The sequence below is a fragment of the Pantherophis guttatus genome, chromosome 2 (genome assembly GCF_059756535.1).
Source record: "Pantherophis guttatus breed Tessera chromosome 2, ASM5975653v1, whole genome shotgun sequence".
NCBI lineage: Eukaryota > Metazoa > Chordata > Lepidosauria > Squamata > Colubridae > Pantherophis > Pantherophis guttatus.
Genome location: NC_142064.1, coordinates 253,474,157 through 253,492,481, shown reverse-complemented (window position 1 = coordinate 253,492,481; position 18,325 = coordinate 253,474,157). Strand labels below are relative to the sequence as shown.

The window sequence follows — 18,325 nt, the reverse complement described above, 5'->3', positions numbered from 1 at the left end:
TGGTGGAGCACGTGGTATCTCCATTGCACTGGAACTTCCTGCAATGGAAAGGCAGGGAGAGCTGTGGCTGCTTTCCCTGGGCTGGCCGGAAGTTGAGAATTTCTGCTTGATCTGCCTCTCGATCAATTCTCTGAGAGCGGAGAAGATGTTCTTCTTCATTTTATCATGAATAAGGAAAGTCGGCATGGACATACTTTTAAGCAATGGCTACTTCAGTCATCATTCCTCTGTGGGTCTGCTAGGCAGAACTTCTCAGTATAAATACTCCTTTGGCTAGAGCTAAATGTTGTTTTGGGCACTATTCTCCAAAGTTATGTTCTTGGAAAACAGACGTTTGAGGAGGGGTGAAGTAATGAAATGATTCATTTCAGCAGAGATACATTCTCAGGGAATAACTTGAATCATTTGGCCTGGATCAAATGTCATCATCAAACCACTGTATAATCTTGGCCTTTTCTCTTAACAATAATTGTGAATTATTAGGTGCAGTACTTTTCTTGGCAGGAGTTGGTAGAGAAGAGACTGGAGCCGTGCTAGAAAATAGCTCTGGGGGAGAAAAAGACTTTCAAGAGACGGGAGGAAAGAAAGAAGCTTTCTGCTGGGAAGTTTGAATACATTGATATAAATAGTGGTTGCTTAACTCTGTTATTCTAATGTAATGTGAAATGTATATATGAAGGGGGGGGTTTCTTTAGAGACAGATCCACCCTGGCCCTTTACGAACAAGAAGGAAAACAAATGCCGAAGGCAGCTGAAATGTTTCTTTTTGCAATGGAGAATTCTCTGGGCAGCCTCGGGAGGGCTGTATTCTCTTCACAAGTTCTTTCTTTTTTCGTTTGCAAACTCGTAAGCCTGCCTGAAGACTCCAGCGCCGCTTAGGGGAGGGCAACGGGCACTTTCACTGTACACACGCTTTCGTTTTATGTTACATTTTCATTTTACAAGCCGTACGGCTGACTAGTTGAGCAGAAGAAAACGGCGGGGATTATTGGCGTGAAGAGCAGTTGGGGCTGGCCTAGAGCTCTGCAGGTAGAGTTAGTTAGTTTACTTTAGTTTAGTTTATTTGATTTGTATACCGCCCTACTCCCGAAGGACTCAGGGCGGTGAACAGCCAAGCAATAAAATACATAAATACACAAAATTTAAAACCAAATAAAATCAAATTAAATCATTTTGGCCCAGACAGATTAAAACACCCCAATAATTTAAAAACAGATTAAAATTTACATATTAAAAGAGGGAGATTAGGCCAAGCCCGCTTGATGGAATAAAAAAGTCTTCACAGCGCGGTGGAAGGTGCGCAGATCTGGAATCCTCCGTATCTCTGGGGGGAGCTCATTCCAGACGGTAGGTGCCCCCACAGAGAAGGCTCTCCTAGAGTATTTGGGGCTGGGGAGGAAGCGGGGAGGGGGGAGTGTTCTCCTAGATGTGGTTTTGCGTCCAGTTGAGGAGGCTTCCCTGATGATAGGAGAGGAAGGGAGCGGGGAATAGCTGCTTCCTGCTGAGCTTTGCAACTTTGGAGAAGTGGAATTATTATTTGAGGAAAAAACTCTGCACCTACTTTCTAGTAAGCAATTCAGGCTAAGGGTTTTTTATGTATTGAAGGGTTTGAGTGGAGAACATTGCTGAAATGGGGTATGCGGCCTTGCAACATGTCCATCCAAGATATGTTGGCATACTTCATTAGTACCTACTGCATTATTTCACTTTACTTCATTAGTAAAGCTACTGCAATAGCAGTGGATATTAGTTGCCTTAGAGAAAACTGTATTTCTCAGTTTTCTTTTTACAAATCTAACGACATACTAGTTAAAGTAATTGGTATAGTAATATAAAGTAGTTAAGAGTAATAATAGAATTATATGACCAATTCTTGAATACAGCTCATCTGTCTGGAACCCGTACTGCATATCGGACATTAACACAATCAAAGGAGTCCAGAGATATTTCACAAGAAGAGTCCTCCACTCCTCTGCTCGCAACAAAATACCTATTTACCTTGCAGAGCTTGGATTCATTGAACGAGCTTACCAAAAATGTAAATATTGCAGAAGATACAGCTACATAACTAAGCTCAATTTCATGCTGAATAAATTAAATTAAATTATTAATTATCTTAAATAGAAAACAGAAAACTAAATAGAAAACTTAAATAGAAAACTATGCTTAGATATATTTTTACTCCAAAAGCATTTTATTAAAATAAATCTGATTTTAAAAAAAATCTGATTTTTATTATTTTTTTTAAAAAAAATGATTTTTACTATGTTTACTATGTCCTGATATGTAAAGCCATAGAACTCAGAGAGGGCGTATTTTCCTTTTCACATGACTGTATAAAAACGGTGATCATATTGTTGTTTTGAATGGTCATTAAAGACATTTCAGGATATCATCAAAGCGTTTTTTATTTTATTTTTTTGCAAATATAGCGGTGTTCAATGCTGCATGTCCTTGAGTTGGCAGTGGCATCATTGTCATAGTTTTAACACACACACACAGTTTTAAAATCAAAGTTTTAATACACTGAAAAAAAAAATGACTTTTGATTGATCCTCCCAGTACAACCATCATGGCATCCCCATAACTATGGTACATGATCAAAATTTGGGTGGTATGTATTTGGCATGTATTTATTTGGAAAAAATATGTGGCGCTCATGGCAATTCTGGCAGTTTACAGAAATAAAACAATACTAAACCAATAAACCTCCACCCTCCTAGTGACCACAATCAAACCAACCAGATGATCGGTTCCGTATCACCCTGGGGTCCCTAGATCTCTTGGCAAAGCAGGTACAATGGTTGCAGCCTCCTGGGGCCATGCAGTTGTCATTTGCAACCTTCCCAAAAAGTAGTCAACGAAAGCTGGATATATTTTAAATAATTTGATTCATGTAACAACTTCAGTGATTCACTTAAGAACTGTGATAAAAAAGGGGGGGTTTTTATAAAATTGGGCATAACTCACTTAACAACTCCTTTGTTTAACCATGAAAATTCCAGTCCAAATTGTGGTTGCAAGTCAAGAGCTGCCTGTACATGTTGCATGGTCAGAATTCCACTTAGAACTGTGTCCAGAATGCTGAGTTGCTGGGATGTAGATTTACTAAGGGGATGAAAAAAAGCCCCAAATGATGAGCAGGAAAGCTAAATGTGATTTGAATGGAAGAGACAGGAACATTGTCATTGATAATTAAATGTAAGTGATTCAGAAAGAAAGAAGGGGAGATAGTTCCATGCGTTTTAGTTTTTAATCTCTGTGGCTTATAGAAGGTTTTTGGATTTCATTTGTCTCAGTATGGCAGATGATGAATAAAAGGGAAAGACAATAAATTTAACACGTTTGATAGAGCCTCCATGGACTGGCATGGTCTATCTGAAAAAAAATCTTAAAATAGCTTTTGGTTGCGGAAGCAGTTCAGATACTAAATATACATAAATCTTCTTCCCAGCTTTACAAGTTTTCATTTTGGGAAGTTGCTGAGGAAATAAACAATACAAATTCTATGCGGTTGAATTATCAGCTTTAAATCCATGTAGTCTGTTAGGGCCAGATTGTTTGAAGGACTCTCTCTCCCATTACATTAACCCAGCCATGGCAGGAAGACAGGGCACATTATGGGTCCCATGGATTGTCAGGCGGTGGGACCACCTAGAAGGCCCTTCTCTATGGCAGCCCCTTGTTCATGGAACATCATTCTCCCTGAAGTAAGGTTGGTCCCCCTTCCCTGTTGCTTTTCTAAAAGACCCCAAAAATGTGGCTTTGTCAGTGGGACTGATGGCCCCAAATGGAAATGGAGTAGATCAAGTGGTTCATTTGATGCTATTGTTGCTGCAGGGGAGTATCGGGAGGAAACTGGGATTTTGCAGTAACCTTCCCCTGGAGTGGGGAGGGAATGGAGATTTTACAGTATCCTTCCCCTGCCACGCCCATCAAACTATGCCATGCCCACAGAACCGGTAGTAAAAAAAAAAATTGAATCCCACCACTTGAAAGGACCTAAAAAATCATGAAAAAAAGGCAAGGAAAAAGAGCTTCCTGTAGAAATGAATAAAGAGCAAGAGCAAACAGGCAAAACTCACACACACTTCAAACAAGTTTAGAACTTTTAGCTTCATGATTCAAAACACTTTCTCAACATTATATGCACAAACAAATTTGCACAGAGAAATGCCAACAAACAGATGGTGTGCTAACATTGCCAAGATTGCCATCTGTAACAACTACCCCCCTCCTTTCGAGGAGTTATAATCAGCTCAGGTGGACCAGGTCAGGTATTTGAGGTGGTGCTCCTCACTTTGAAGTTTTACTTTTAAGAATAGCTGTTGACTCCTTTTTAAAAAAAAAAGCAAATAGATGCTGGGTCAGTTTGATGGCCAAATCTGGCCCTAGGTTCTGCCTTTTCCAATAAGCAACCGAGTCAGAAGATCTAAAAGCAATTTATTAGAGTACTCTGATAAAGTGGGATAAACTGAGAACATTGAGACCCATCTTACATTCCCTTTTTACAGTTAAGACATCAAAAAAATGCAAGAGAAAAAGTCAGCTAAATTATCTTCCAATGGACAATAAATTAGGTCTATTACATTTTCTTTGACTGCTTCTCTGACATTGTAATATTTTATGTCAAGGTATTTGGTTCTGTTTTTTTCTCTCTCACTGTTGCCATCTATATACATGTGTTATCTTCAAATAGTAGTATAGCTCCTTTCACTTCAATATCCAAATCCCTTAACAACTGTATACTTTCTTTTGACTTAATAAAACCTCAATTGAAAACAACACCAGCTTGTAGTTAGTATAAAACATAAAATCAGCCTATAGTTAGTATCGAAGTTTATAGAAAAGTACTAGTCTGTAATACTGAAGAGATTCTTTCCTTTAAAAATATTGTAGTCTTTACAGTTTGTAATGCATAGAAGAAAGTAGAGTGATAATTGCAGATAGTGTTTTATAATCCTTGTAATCAATTTACAATCTTCATAAATTTACAGTCTTGCCTGGAGTGTAATATATCATGTAGTGTTGTTCATCTCAGCTTGTATTTATGACTTTTTAAGAACTGCTAAGAACCAGATGATTTTTACTATGTGCTGATATGTAAAACCATAGAACTCAGAGAGGGTGTATTTTCCTTTTCACAAGACTGTATAAAAACAGTGATCGTGCTGCTGTTTTGAATGGTCATTAAAGACATTTCAGGCTCTCATAAAATCATTTTTTTTGCAAATGTAGCGGTGTTCAATGCTGCATGTCCCCGAGTTGGCAGTGGCATCATCGGCCAAATACGCACAGTCTCCTCCATTTCCCATGACTTCCAACCTGCAACAGAAGCAGAAAGTAGGCAGTGGGGAGTATTTCTCACCTAGCGGTACCAAAGGGCTTCTGAGTTTACAGTTCATTTAGCTGAGCCTTGCCTTCTCAAAGATGATTCTGCAGATTGTTCCCCAATTCAGCTGTGGGGAAGTATTGACCTTACAGTACCGCTGTGACCCAGGAGCTCAGCATTCTGGACTCGGTTCCAAGTGGAATTCTGAGCACTCTATTTGTACAGGTAGTCCTTGACTTACAACCACAATTAAGACTGAAATTTCCATTGCTTAAGCAAAGCAGTTATTAACTGAGTTGTGCCCAATTTTATAGAACTTTTTTTGCCACAGTTGTTAAGTGAGTCACTGCGGTTGTTGAGTGAATCAAATGATTTTAAGCGGGTCCAGCTTTCACTGTTGAATCTGCTTCCTGGGAAGATCGCAAGTGGCAACCTCATGACCCCAGGATGCTGCAGCCATTGTAACTGTCTTGCCAGCAGACCTGGGCACCCCAGCGTGTGATATGGGGCCCATCAACTGGTCGATTTGATAGTTATCACTGTGGGGGTGAGGGGAGTTTATTTGGTTTAGTATTGTTGTTTTAGTTCTGTAAGCTACCCAGAGTCGCTATGTGTGAGTTGGGTGGCCATATAAATTTTCCTAACAAATAAATATGGGCTACTTGCCAAATTTTGATCATGGGGATACTAATGATAATTGTAACTGTGTGGATCAAAAGTCTTTTTTTTTTATGCCATTATAACTTTCAATGCTTGCTAAATAAAGGACTACCCATAATGCATTTGAGTTACATTAGTAGAGACAAACCTTTTTAGGGGGCAAAGCCTGAATCTTGGCAGCCAGGAGATTCTTTCTAGGATCAGTCCTGAGCTGGGGAGAGCTTCAGTGGAAGGATTTTACTTTCCACTCCTGCCAACTGAAAGGAAAAGGGGAAGACTCACGTTGAATTTTCTCCATCTAGCCACTTCCAGGGCTGCTCTGGTTCTCTCTTGAGGCCGATCCAAAAGACGTGGTTTCTTGTGAGATTCGTCACAAAATTCTTTAAAAACAAAAGTTATGCACATTAGAACCTTGCACTTGCACTGCTAGATTCCCAGCTGAATTTCTGAACTTATTAAAGTTATATTTTGAACAGTAATTAACCCTACTAAAACATACCTATTACTTCTTTGGTGAGTAGCAAAATGGTAGATGCTAATTAACTTTTTAAAAGTAAATTTAAAATCTTTTTTAGAAGGCAAAACTCTCCTAGAATGGATCTTGGCAATGTCTAGTTTTACTATTCGCTTCCTGGTTCTATCTCTGTTCTGAAATTCACATCTATTAATCATTTGGGGATAGTTATCAGGTGTTTCTAAGCAAGAAAAAAGAAAGAAGCAGATGACAACTTATTTCAATGATATTCTTGGATTTTTAATTTTCTGCTTTGTAAAACTGGCAGTTTTTGGAAACTGGAAAAGATCAAAAGGATTTTGAAGCTTTTATTCAGAAAGCATCTAAGGAGATTTTTTTTAGTAATATTAGGAGAAAATCCTTTAACTTTTTCATGTAGAAGAGCGTGCACCATCAATGAAGCAACAATACTTCTATGGTGTCCAGTTACATTACTCACCATTTCCTCCTTTGTAATTTTGGCAAGGGAAGCATTATGTGACATACAGGATTTCTGACTCTCCTTCCAGTTCTTTTCCTCTCCTGAAAAGTTATAGCAGCGTCCCTTATGTCCAATCCAATCAAATGGACATGTAACAAATGGACATTTAATGGCATTCTTTCCAAGCAAGAAAAAAAGAAAGAAAAAGATAACAGCAACTTATTTCAATGATATTCTTGGATTTTTAATGTTCTGCTTTGTAAAACTGGCAGTTTTTGGAAACTGGAAAAGATCAAAAGGATTTTGAAGCTTTTATTCAGAAAAGCATTTAAGGAGATTTTTTAAAATTAATATTAGGATAAAATCCTTTTAACTTTTTCATGTTGTAGAAGAGCGTGCACCATCAATGAAGCAACAATACTTCTATGGTGTCCAGTTACATTACTCACCATTTCCTTCTCTGTAATTTTGGCAAGGGAAGCATTATGTGACGTACAGAAGTTCTGACTCTCCTTCCAGTTCTTTTCCTCCCCTGAAAGGTTATAGCAGTGTCCCTTATGTCCAATCCAGCCAGCTGGACATTTAATGGCATCCTTTTGGCAGTTTAAGGGCACTAAGGTTCCTAGAACAGGGAAAGATGTAAAGAATAGACACTAAACGATAACTGTTCTTGTGGATAGGATGGGACCCTCCTGCTGAATCAGAACCTGATAGTGAGTTCTGATAAAACCCAATCTAGATGAGAATCCCCATGTTCTAGCAGTTGTAATGACCTCCGTCCTGCAATCCTCAGATTAATAGAGATTATGGAGCTGAGCAGTGATTTGCATGCTAGATTTGGATCAAAGATACCAGATGCAAATCCATTTATCCAGCCATGAATCTATTGGTGGGATTTTCCACTAATTTGGTCAATCTATCGCACATTTGTCCACCTATTTCATATTTACTGCTTCTGGCAGGAAATCATTAAATAAAGAAATGTATGTTGTCCTTTTTTTTTTTTTTACTTTTGAAATACCAAGACTTATTCCAAACATTTGACCTGAAATTTCCTCTACTGGATGATGTAGAATTACAGTACTTAAAAACTGGGAGTATGTTTCTGATCGAACTGCATTCAGTTTCATGAAGTGAAGTAGCATTTCAAGGCAAAAGTATTAGGGTCAGGATTCCTTACCCAGGAAAAAGAGGACAAGGCCAAAGATGAGGTGAGAAATGACAATTCCAATTATTGCCTTTTTATTGGAAGCTAATCTCCGTTTGATTGTCTTGGCACATTCTGCACACAAAGAAAAGAAGAAGAAGATAAAAAAGGTAGGTAGAGAGAAATCTGGATACTGAGGGTTCTCCTTGAACTGAAAACCCTGAATAAATTATTATACACATTTCTAAGTTGGTAAAGTATTTTTTGCTTTTTTAAAAATTTCCAAACCCAACAGTTCTCCTCTTGAATCAACTAAAATGTCAGTCTTAATCTGAGGAAAAGAAAGTGAGCCACAATGTTCTCACTGAGGAAATAAAACCGCTTAGGATTTTTACCTCTAATCCTTCCATCCTTCCTTCCTCCCTCTCTCCCTCCCCATGATGGATCTGGAGGCATTTTTGTAAATAAAGATGAGGCTCCAGACTATACTGGTGTTTCATCTGGTCAAATTACACAGAAGATTGAAACATAAAGTTGGGTCTGATGAAGCAGGATTGGGTATGCTACACTTCCTATCAGCCAAAAAAGTGTGACTGGCAGGAACAGGCTTTCTCTGCCATAGCCCCTGCCTTGTGGCCTATTCCCCCTCAGAGGTTACAATGGTCTCAACCCTGCTGGCTTTTCCCACTACAAGAGGAACCTTGGAGTCTCAGTGGACGATCACTTAAACATGAGTCAGCAGTATGCCGCAGGCACAGCAGCCAAAAAGAAAAGAGGCATAGAATCAAAATCACGTGAAGTATTAACGTTACTTTATAAATCCTTAGTAAGACCACACCTGAAATACTGCCATTACAAAAAAGCCATTATAAACATTGTGTCAAACATCACAACACCCACCCACTCACTCAAGTTACAACAGCTTTCATCCCTGGCTGGTTGCCAAATGCCCTGTGATCATGTGATTGCCATGTTAACCTTCTCTGCAGGATTTCCCAAAGTATCAAAAGGAAGTTGGCAGGGAAGGTGACAAGTGGAAAGAACAGGAGAGAGGGAAATCCTTCCTCAGCTCCATTCCTACAGCTCCACCAAATATTTCCCCTCTGATCTTAGAGGTGGGAAACTTCCGAAGGCTGTAGGAAGGAACTGAACAGATTTGTAACGTGTGTGTGTGTGTGTGTGTCTGTGAGGGCTTCACAGGGGCTGCAAAAATGGAGCAGAAATCCTCCTTTTGACTTTCAATTAATGGAAAGGAAATTTTGCAGGGTCTAAAGGAGGGGGGCTTTGAGCCTAAGGAAGAATAGATAGGAAAAGTGTAAAGAGCAAGAGCAAATAGGCAAAAACTCATGCACATTTCAAACAATAAAGAATAAATGGCAGACAATAAAAACCCCTTAACTTTCTTTTAATATGCACTCAATATACACAAATCACAAACCTATAAAATAATAAATGCCAGAATGAAGGCATGGCTAGATCCTGAATTCATTACAGATTCAACTTTTAAAGGGAGAGACCTAAGTTTAGAACTTCATAATTCAAAATACAGTAGTTTCTCAATTTCCCATGGACACACAAATCTGCACAAATACCAATAACAGATGGCGCCCTAACACTGACTGTAACAAAATATTCCTGCCTCTTTTACACAATCTATCACAAATACCTTGTCTTCTGAGTCGATCCCAGCCAATGAGAAAGACGGAAGGATGTCCAAATAATAGGCCGTCTGTGCTGTGGACGTACAGTTTGTTTCGTGATTGGGATTTTCATCTTTCCCCCTTTTCTAATTTAGCTTCTCCGCCCTGAGAACAACATCTTCTCTGTCCCAAAGGTTTTTTTTTCAAGAGACAACTGAACTTTCTTGTTTTCCTTTAAAGACGTTTCGCTTCTCATCCAAGAAGCTTCTTTAACTCTGTCTGGATGGAGGGGAATGGAAGGATTTAAACTCCTTGCAGACAGCTCATGCTTTGCATCCTTATAGAGAGTCATTGAGGCCATTTGGAGATTTATGTCAAAGAGGCCATCTGTGTCAAAACTGAACAGCCTTCTCTCAACAGAGGGGGAGTGTTGGAAATGAATTCAACCAACAAGCATGGGTCGATTAAAACAAAGAGACTTTATTAAAAGAAAACAATAAAAACAATTTTGCAAAATAGGGTGGTATCCCAGCAGATCTCAACAAGGAGTTTGAGCCAGGAAGCCACACCTAAAGTTTCAAAAGCATTACATTTTATAGTTCCCTATCCCGACGCCCCCCCATGCCCCTCCTACATCGCATCCAGTGACCAATCACAGCTAATCCAAAATGCCTTTTAGAGAGAACATCATATCTTTCTCTAATCATCATTAATTCATCAACACCTCCCTATAACTACCCATAAAATATTTTGCAAGCATGGCTCTTTCTTATCTCTATTGCCTTGGCATTAAAGAGTGGGCCTCTTTCTAACCAGCCTCAAACAAAAGAAGATCTATTCTAACACAACATTGTTACATATTGGTATGCTTTCAGCATGTCTTCTCTCCAACTATCTTAAAGCAGAATAAGGTCTAACAAATTTAACGGAGTAGCAGAGCTGGAAGGGACCCTGCAGGTCATCCAGTCCAACCCCTGCCTGGCCAAAATTGAATCTTCACTTATATGCACTTCTAATCTATATACCTACATACTATTTTATTTTTGAATTTTCTCATATCCTACAGGAGGGATCGGGGTGAAATCCAGTAGGTTCTAACAGGTTCTGGAGAACCTGTAGCGGAATTTTTGAGTAGTTAGGAGAACTGGCAAATACCAGCTCTGGCTGGCACCCGAGTGGGGTGGGAATGGAGATTTTGCAATATCCTTCCCCTGCCACGCCCACTAAGCCACACCCACAGAACTGGTAGGGAAAAATTTTTGGATTTCACTCCTGGGAGGGACACAACATCATCTATCTCCAGTCTACAACACAATCCTTTTAGCAGTTCGTAGAAGGCCCCACACCCATTTGCACTACTCAGGTGACTCTGAGGACACAGATAAACCTCCAGGTGGCCTCAGTGACTCTAAAAGAATGCAAATGAAAGTCATGAAATATGCTGTCTTGAGCAAAGGGAGGTTGTAATATATAAGATATAATAATTTGAACAATAATAAGACTAGTCTTTTGCAAAATGTAGCTTTCAGAGCAAGGATTTCATCTTGAAACAATTTAAGATATTGTGTCATGTTAAGACTTCAGAAATTACAAACAGATTTACAGCAAAAGCAGCTAAATCATGAATGGACTGAATAAGAATCTTGTTCCCCTAGCCCAGACATGTCAAACTCAAGACCAGCAGGCCAGAGCCTGCCCTCAAGGTGTTTAGATCTGGCCTACAGGGCCACCTTGGAGACAGCGAGGGGCCTGCCTCTGCCATCTTAGCCCACCCAAGCCTGCAACCAAAGGAAAAACCTGATACCAGCAGGCCAGAAGGCAGCCCAGCCACCGTGCCCTTCCCGTTCTTTTTCTTTGGTCCCTGGGCCCAGATGCAATTGCTGCTCCTTGCCATAGCTGGGGCTGGACTTGCAATTACATCCACCCACTTCATCCTGCAAAGTGGGGCTCACCCGGCATCCTCATCTGCCGCCATGCTGGGAGCCCCGACTAAAGGCCGAGCGCTCCAGCCTCACCCTGCCATGGAAGGGGTGGCAGCTGAGGCTACCCTGTGTCTCTGTGCCGTTGGGGTCAGGAAGGCTCGAATAATACATAATAATTATGTATTATTAAATCTATATAAATCAAAATGTAAATGTTCGTTTGTTCAAAATCGTCAATCTCTGAAAGTTCTTCACCGATTGCTTTGAAATTTTGACACAACATTGCATTCGAATACACACGTGTTTTTATATACCTATATAATATAGATGTCACACCTGTGACAGGTAAAAACATGCTTTCTTGATAAACAGCGCCATCTGTTGGACGTAAAAGCAACACACGCTATACTATCTTTTGGGGCACCACAATGGCAGGCGCGAGCCGGGTCTTTTCCCCTCAGTGCCGCCGCCGCCAAGCCCACAAGTGGGAAATGTCAACCGCCATGAAGTGTCCTCCCGACTAACTGAGTAGGCCGTACCTTTGGCCGGGACCCCGATGCCACCTGTGGTGCGGAGAGCTGCAAAGGTGAAGGCGGTTATACCGGCAAGCCGGGAACCCAGCTCTTACACCTGCGGCAAACTGGGATGGAGCCAAAGTAGGCGTGACCTGAGGTACAGAGGGAAATTATTGGCACTCTGTCAAACAATATTGTATACCCTGGGCCTGGGCCACAAGCCTGGGCCACAGCAACGCGTGGCCGGGTACAGCTAGTACATAATAAAATAATGAGAACTAAAGGCTCAAAGGGAAAGCAGATTATAAAGAACGAGACTTTTTGGGATTTTCAATTCCCTTCCTGATAAGAATTCCTTAAAGTTTGCTCTTCCTTCCTAACATCAATAAAGGTTGGTTATCCAGAAAATATGTGAAGAGCTGTAATTAGCTATTTAACTATGTTTTCTTTTTGGCTGTGTTTTTAATTTATATAATGTATGTTTAATTGGGGAAGGGGGCTTGGAGAGGTAGAAATGGCCAATATAGAGGTTGTGCCTCCAGATGTGTCTCTCCTACAGATCTCTGGAGGGGAGGAAGGGGTAATTATCCTTACCATTCACGATTGGAAATGGAGATTTCTTTTTGAGAAGGGCCAGCCTCCCTCATGCAGGACCGGGCAGCACTGCTGCCCTGCATCTTCCTTGTTAGATCAGGCGCAGGAAATGAAGACGTGACCAGCTCGATACATTAAGTAACTTTATTAGCTACAAAAGTAACAAGACAAGACTGCAGGCGCGCTGCCGGGGCTCTCCTTATATTCGCTCCCGGCAGACGCACCGCCCCTTGACAGGGATTCAAATCTCCCGCCCGATGGCTCGCAGCCAATCCGGGCGGATGTCCTTATAAGGACATAACACTCCTCCCCCCTTAGTCCGAACTGTCAAATCTCGTCCACAAAAGTCACGTAATCGCGCAGGTACGTAGGACGCCTCGGCACCCTAGCTGACCTGCGCAGTCTCACTTCTTCTCCGTCTCCGGCCTGGATGGACGGGGCTCCTTCGTCTCCTGGTTCCCTCTCCGGAACCGGGCTCGGTTCGGCTGTCGAGTGAGCGGGGTCACCCCCAGCGCCTCCGGCCGGACCGCAGACCTTGGATGGCTGGTTCTGTTGGTCTTCCTCCTGGCCTGTGGATCTATCGCCTCGTCTCGATTGCTCGGTTCCGACCCGGGAAGAGCGTCTGAGTCTCGGTAAGTCTGTCGCTTGCTCTTCCCTGGTCTCCCGGGCGCTGCGGTTCGGTCGCGGTTCGGCCTGCTGCCGGTTGGGTGGTGGTTCCGCTCGGTGCCCTCGGGTCCGGTCCACCGGTTGCGGGTGGTGCTGGCTTGCGTTGTGCTGTCCGACCTCGCAGGGGTGGCGTTGGTCCCCTCGGTTGGGCTGGCGTTGGTCTACCCCGTCTGGTTGGTGGTGGTCGACCAGGTCGGGATGTTGTTGCGGGACTACCTCTGCGGGGCGGCGGAGGTCTTCCCTGCCGGGGTGGTGTAGGTCTCTCTGGTCGGGTTGTTGTCGGCTTTCCCTTCCCCCTAGTCCCTGGTCTACCGTTGGGTGGTGCCTGGGGTCATCCGGGTCAGGTTGTTGTTCGCTGGCTGTCCTCTGAGATGGGCGGGGGTCCCTCTCGCCGGGGAGTCGTGTGCCACCCTCGCCCATGGGTAGTGGGGTGCCCGTCTTGGCTGAGTCCCGGTCTACTCGCCTGGAGCTGCAGTCTCCCTGGCTGGGCTGGTGTAGGCTGCCATCACTGGTGGGGTGCGCTGCTCCTCCTCTGGGCTGGTCCCGGTCTACTTGCAGGCTGGGTTGGTGGTCCCTGGCCCTGCTGTGCCGGGTGCCCACCTGGCTGGGTTGGTGTTGCCATCTCCCGTGTGGTTGGCCCCGGTCTACCTCGCTGGACTGCCGACATGACAGTACCTGGTAGTGAGCCGGGCCGACCTCGTCGGGATGGCGTTGCTCTGCCTCGCAGGGGCGTGGTAGGCCTACCTCGCCGGGGTGTCGTAGGCCTACCTCGTCTGGGTGTGGTAGGTCTACCTCGCCGGGGTGTTGTAGGCCTACCTCGTCTGGGTGTTGTAGGCCTCCCTCGTCAGGCTGGTTTTCGTGTGCTCCCCCCCACCTTTTCCGGAGTTGGTCGATGTGACATCTACAGACCTGTCCATCTTCCAACTCGACGGTGTAGGATTTGGGGCCGGTTGTGCTGGCAATCTTCCCTTTCAGCCACTTAGGAGAGCCATTGAAATTCAGCGCGAAAACTGAATCTCCCTTGCTGAAGGTGCGAAGCGGGCGGCTGGCGGTTGCGGTCACTTCCGGGCTGTATTGGGGGTGCAGCCGGTCCAGGGGTGACCTCAACCTTCTGCCCATTAGTAGTTCGGCCGGGCTCTTGTGGGTGGTGGCATGTGGCGTGATGTGCTGGGTGAGGAGGAAGTTATCTATGCGTTCTTGCCAGTCTCCCGGGCCCATCTTGGTGAGGGCTTCTTTGGTGAGTCTGACCATGCGTTCAGCTTGTCCGTTTCCGGCCGGCCTGTGCGGGGCGGACAGGGCGTGGCGGATGCCCAGTCCTGCCAGGAAGGACTCCATGGCCAGGGATGTGAGCTGGGGGCCGTTGTCCGAGACCAGCACGTCCAGTAGTCCATGTGTGGCGAACAGACGGCGCAGGGCTCGGATCGTCGCTTCTGTTGTGGTAGATGCCATGGGTACCACCTCAAGCCACTTGGAGAAGGCATCTACCACGATGAGGAGGTGTCGCCCCTGCATCGGACCCGCGAAGTTGATGTGGATCCTCGACCAGGGGTTGCTGGGGGTCTCCCACTTCGCGACTTCGGATTGTGGCGGCGCTGGGCGAACTTCTTGGCACGGGTCACATCTGGAGACCCATTGCTCAATGTCTCTGTCCATGGAGGGCCACCAGACGTAACTCCGTGCCAGGGCCTTCATGCGGACGATGCCCGGATGCCCTTTGTGCAGAGTCTCTAATGTTCGCCGTTGCAGAGTGCTTGGAATCAGCATCCTGTCTCCCCATAACAGACAGCCTTTTATGGTGGACAGCTCCTTCTGTTTCCTGGCGAACGGGCTGAACCTCTCCTCTGTCTTTTCCGATGGCCACCCTCTGAGGATCCAGGACTTCACTTGGCAGAGTGTGGGGTCCTTTTGGGTGTGGACGGCCACATCTGCGGATGACACTGGACAGCTGGCGTCGTCATCTATATGGAATAGGTGGAGCGTGGGGGCTGGGTCTTCGACTGGATTCTTCGATGGGCATCTGCTGAGTGCGTCGGCATTTCCTATGGCTGTGCCTGGCTGGTGCACGAGCCTGTAGGAGTAGCCGGCTAGGAAGATGGCCCATCTCATCATCCGCGAGGACATGAAGGTCGGGGTGGGTTGGTCGCCTGCGAGGAGTCCCAGGAGTGGCTTGTGGTCGGTGACTACGGTGAAACGTCTTCCGTAGAGGTATTCGTGGAAGCGCTTCACTCCTGCCACGATGGCCAGGGCTTCTTTGTCCAGCTGGCTGTAGTTCCGTTCTGCGCCGGACATGGTCTTCGAGAAGTAAGCGATCGGGGCTTCCGAGCCATTGGGCAGTTCGTGGCTGAGAACTGCCCCCACCCCGTAAGGCGACGCATCACAGGTCAGCTTGATGGGGAGCGTCTCGCTGTATTGGATGAGAACGCTCTTGGACGTCAATAGTCCTTTGATGGCCCGGAATGCTGCTTCTTCTTCCTGGCCCCACTTCCAGGAAGCCGCTTTCCCCAGCAGGCGGTGGAGTGGCTCAGCAACTGTGGCTTTCTGTTTGAAGAAAATGGCGTAGAAGTTGAGCAACCCAAGGAAAGCCTGAAGCTCCGTTTTGTTTTTTGGGCTTGGAGCTTCATGGATTGCTTCCACTTTTGATTTGGTGGGGTGGATGCCAGTGCTATCAATGAGATAGCCCAGGAACTCGACTTCCTGTACTCCTATGGTGCACTTGTCCCGCCTGACTCTCAAGCCCTTGGCCTTGAACCGCTGCAGGACAAGCCTGAGCCGTTCAAGGAGTTGAGCTCTTGAGTCACCTGAGACGAGCACATCGTCGAAGTAAGGCACCACCCCTGGAACGCCTTGGAGAAGGCGTTCCATCATAGATTGGAAAATGCCTGGGGCAGCGCTGACTCCAAATTGGAAGCGGTTACATTTGAATGCCCCCCTGTACGTGACAATTGTTTGTGCCTCCGACGTTTTTTCATCCACTGGCAGTTGCTGGAAAGCCTGGGCCAGGTCCAGTTTCGCAAAAATTGAGCCAGATCCCAGGGAATGCAGCAGGTGTTGCACTACTGGGACTGGGTATGCGCTCTGTGCCAACGCCTTGTTGATGGTACAACGGTAGTCGGCGCAGATGCACACAGACCCATCATGCTTCAGTGGGGTCACAATGGGGGTCTCCCATGAGGCATGATCGATCGGTTCCAGGACGCCCTGGGCGATCAGCTTATCCAGCTGCTCGTCTACTTTAGGCCGCAGGGCAAACGGAACTCGGCGGGGCTTAAGCCTAATTGGGGTGATTCCCTTGTCCAGATTGAAGGAAATTGGCCTCCCCACAAATTTCCCCAGCTTACCATCGAAGACTTCTTTGAACTCTTCGAGGATGGTGTCGAGTTCGTCCCTATGGATTTCGTGGATGCCCTCAATGGAAAGCCCCAGCGGCTTAAACCACTCCACTCCTAACAGGTTCGGTCGGCTGTTCTCCACGATGGTGATGGGCAGCTCTCCGTTAAAGTCCTTGTATCTGATGTGGATGGTGGTTCTGCCCAGGATTCCGATGGGATTTCCGTTGAAGTCCACAAGCCTCGACTTCGGGGTTTTCAGCTGGGTCTTCTTGCAGGATGGCTTCAGCTGCTGTAGGTGCTGCCAGTCCATGATGGAGTAGGCGGATCCGGAGTCTACCTCCATCTTGCACGGTGACCCTTCCGCCATCAGCGTCACGTGGAACTTGGTGGTCCCCTCGTCACTTGTGTGAGCGATGGTTGTCTGGTGCACCATTCTGCTGCGGGGATAGTCGTCCTCCCCGCGCCGGGACTGGTTCGAGGACCGTTTGGATGTCCTCTGGTTATCTTTGTGATTCTCGTGGAATCGTGGTCTGGGCGGTTCCGGGGCTGGATCTGCTGCTCTGCAGGCCTCGGCGATGTGCCCCCTCTTCAGGCATCGGCGGCAGGTCGCGTCCCTCCATCTGCAGGTTGCCCTGGGGTGGTCGCCTTTGCAGCTGCCGCATCGTTCTCCCCGGTCACCCTGCTGTGGGTTTTCCCGCCTGGGGGGACGGGAAACCTTGTGGATGGCCCTTTCCTCATCAGACTCGGATTGCGTTGTTGAGTCGTCTGATGAGGTCAGACCCGACTTGTGGATCTTATGGATCCCTCTAGCTTTTACCATCGCGGCGGCTGCCTTCTCGGATGTTTCAGCCGCTGTTGCTTCGTCGAGGACGTCTTTGAGTGGTATCCTCTTTCGGCTGAGGAACTTCTTTTGCAGACCCACATCTCGCATTCCAAAAACAACGCGGTCTCGGATGGCGTTGTCCACATTATCGAACTCACAGTTGGCAGCGATCTGGCGAAGCGCTGCCACGAATTCTTTGATGGATTCACCTTCCCGCTGGTTTCTCTGCTGGAAGGTGAACCTGTTTGCGATTGGGGTGCCTGTGGGTGCGTAATGCTCCTGCAGGGCTTCTTGCAGGTCGTTCCAGGACATCTCCTCGATGTCCCTGGGTGCCACGAGGTCAATCGCCATCTCCAAGATGTCCGATCCGGAGTGAGCCAGGAAGAGGGCTCTTTTCCGCTCATCGTCGAGGTTCTGGTAGCCATTGCCTCGCAGGAACTGCCGAAATCGGACCATGTACGACCTCCACTTCTCTCGGGATGGGTCAAATGGGTTCAGTGCGGCAATCGGAGCTTGCGGAGTTGCCATTCTGAGGGTCGCTGTGGTTTCGGGCCTTCAGCTCGGTGGACGATCGTGCCACGAGTCTTGTTCAGGTTCTCTTCTCAGTCCTTCGTCGCCAGTGTTAGATCAGGCGCAGGAAATGAAGACGTGACCAGCTCGATACATTAAGTAACTTTATTAGCTACAAAAGTAACAAGACAAGACTGCAGGCACGCTGCCGGGGCTCTCCTTATATTCGCTCCCGGCAGACGCACCGCCCCT

General features: G+C 45.8%; 1 protein-coding gene across 1 annotated transcript; it reads right to left on the bottom strand.

Annotated features, from left to right (window-relative positions):
- Positions 1 to 4,426: 4,426 nt before the first annotated feature.
- LOC132710371 (uncharacterized) lies at positions 4,427 to 18,091 on the bottom strand. The gene is made up of 9 exons (XM_087885178.1): positions 17,992 to 18,091; positions 17,558 to 17,745; positions 17,078 to 17,209; positions 12,176 to 12,303; positions 8,108 to 8,301; positions 7,377 to 7,549; positions 6,946 to 7,104; positions 6,275 to 6,372; positions 4,427 to 5,325 (listed from the first exon to the last, which is right to left on the bottom strand). The coding sequence occupies exons 1-9, from the start codon at positions 18,089 to 18,091 to the stop codon at positions 5,202 to 5,204; spliced, it is 1,296 nt and encodes a 431-aa protein (XP_087741304.1). The 3' UTR covers positions 4,427 to 5,201.
- Positions 18,092 to 18,325: the final 234 nt, after the last annotated feature.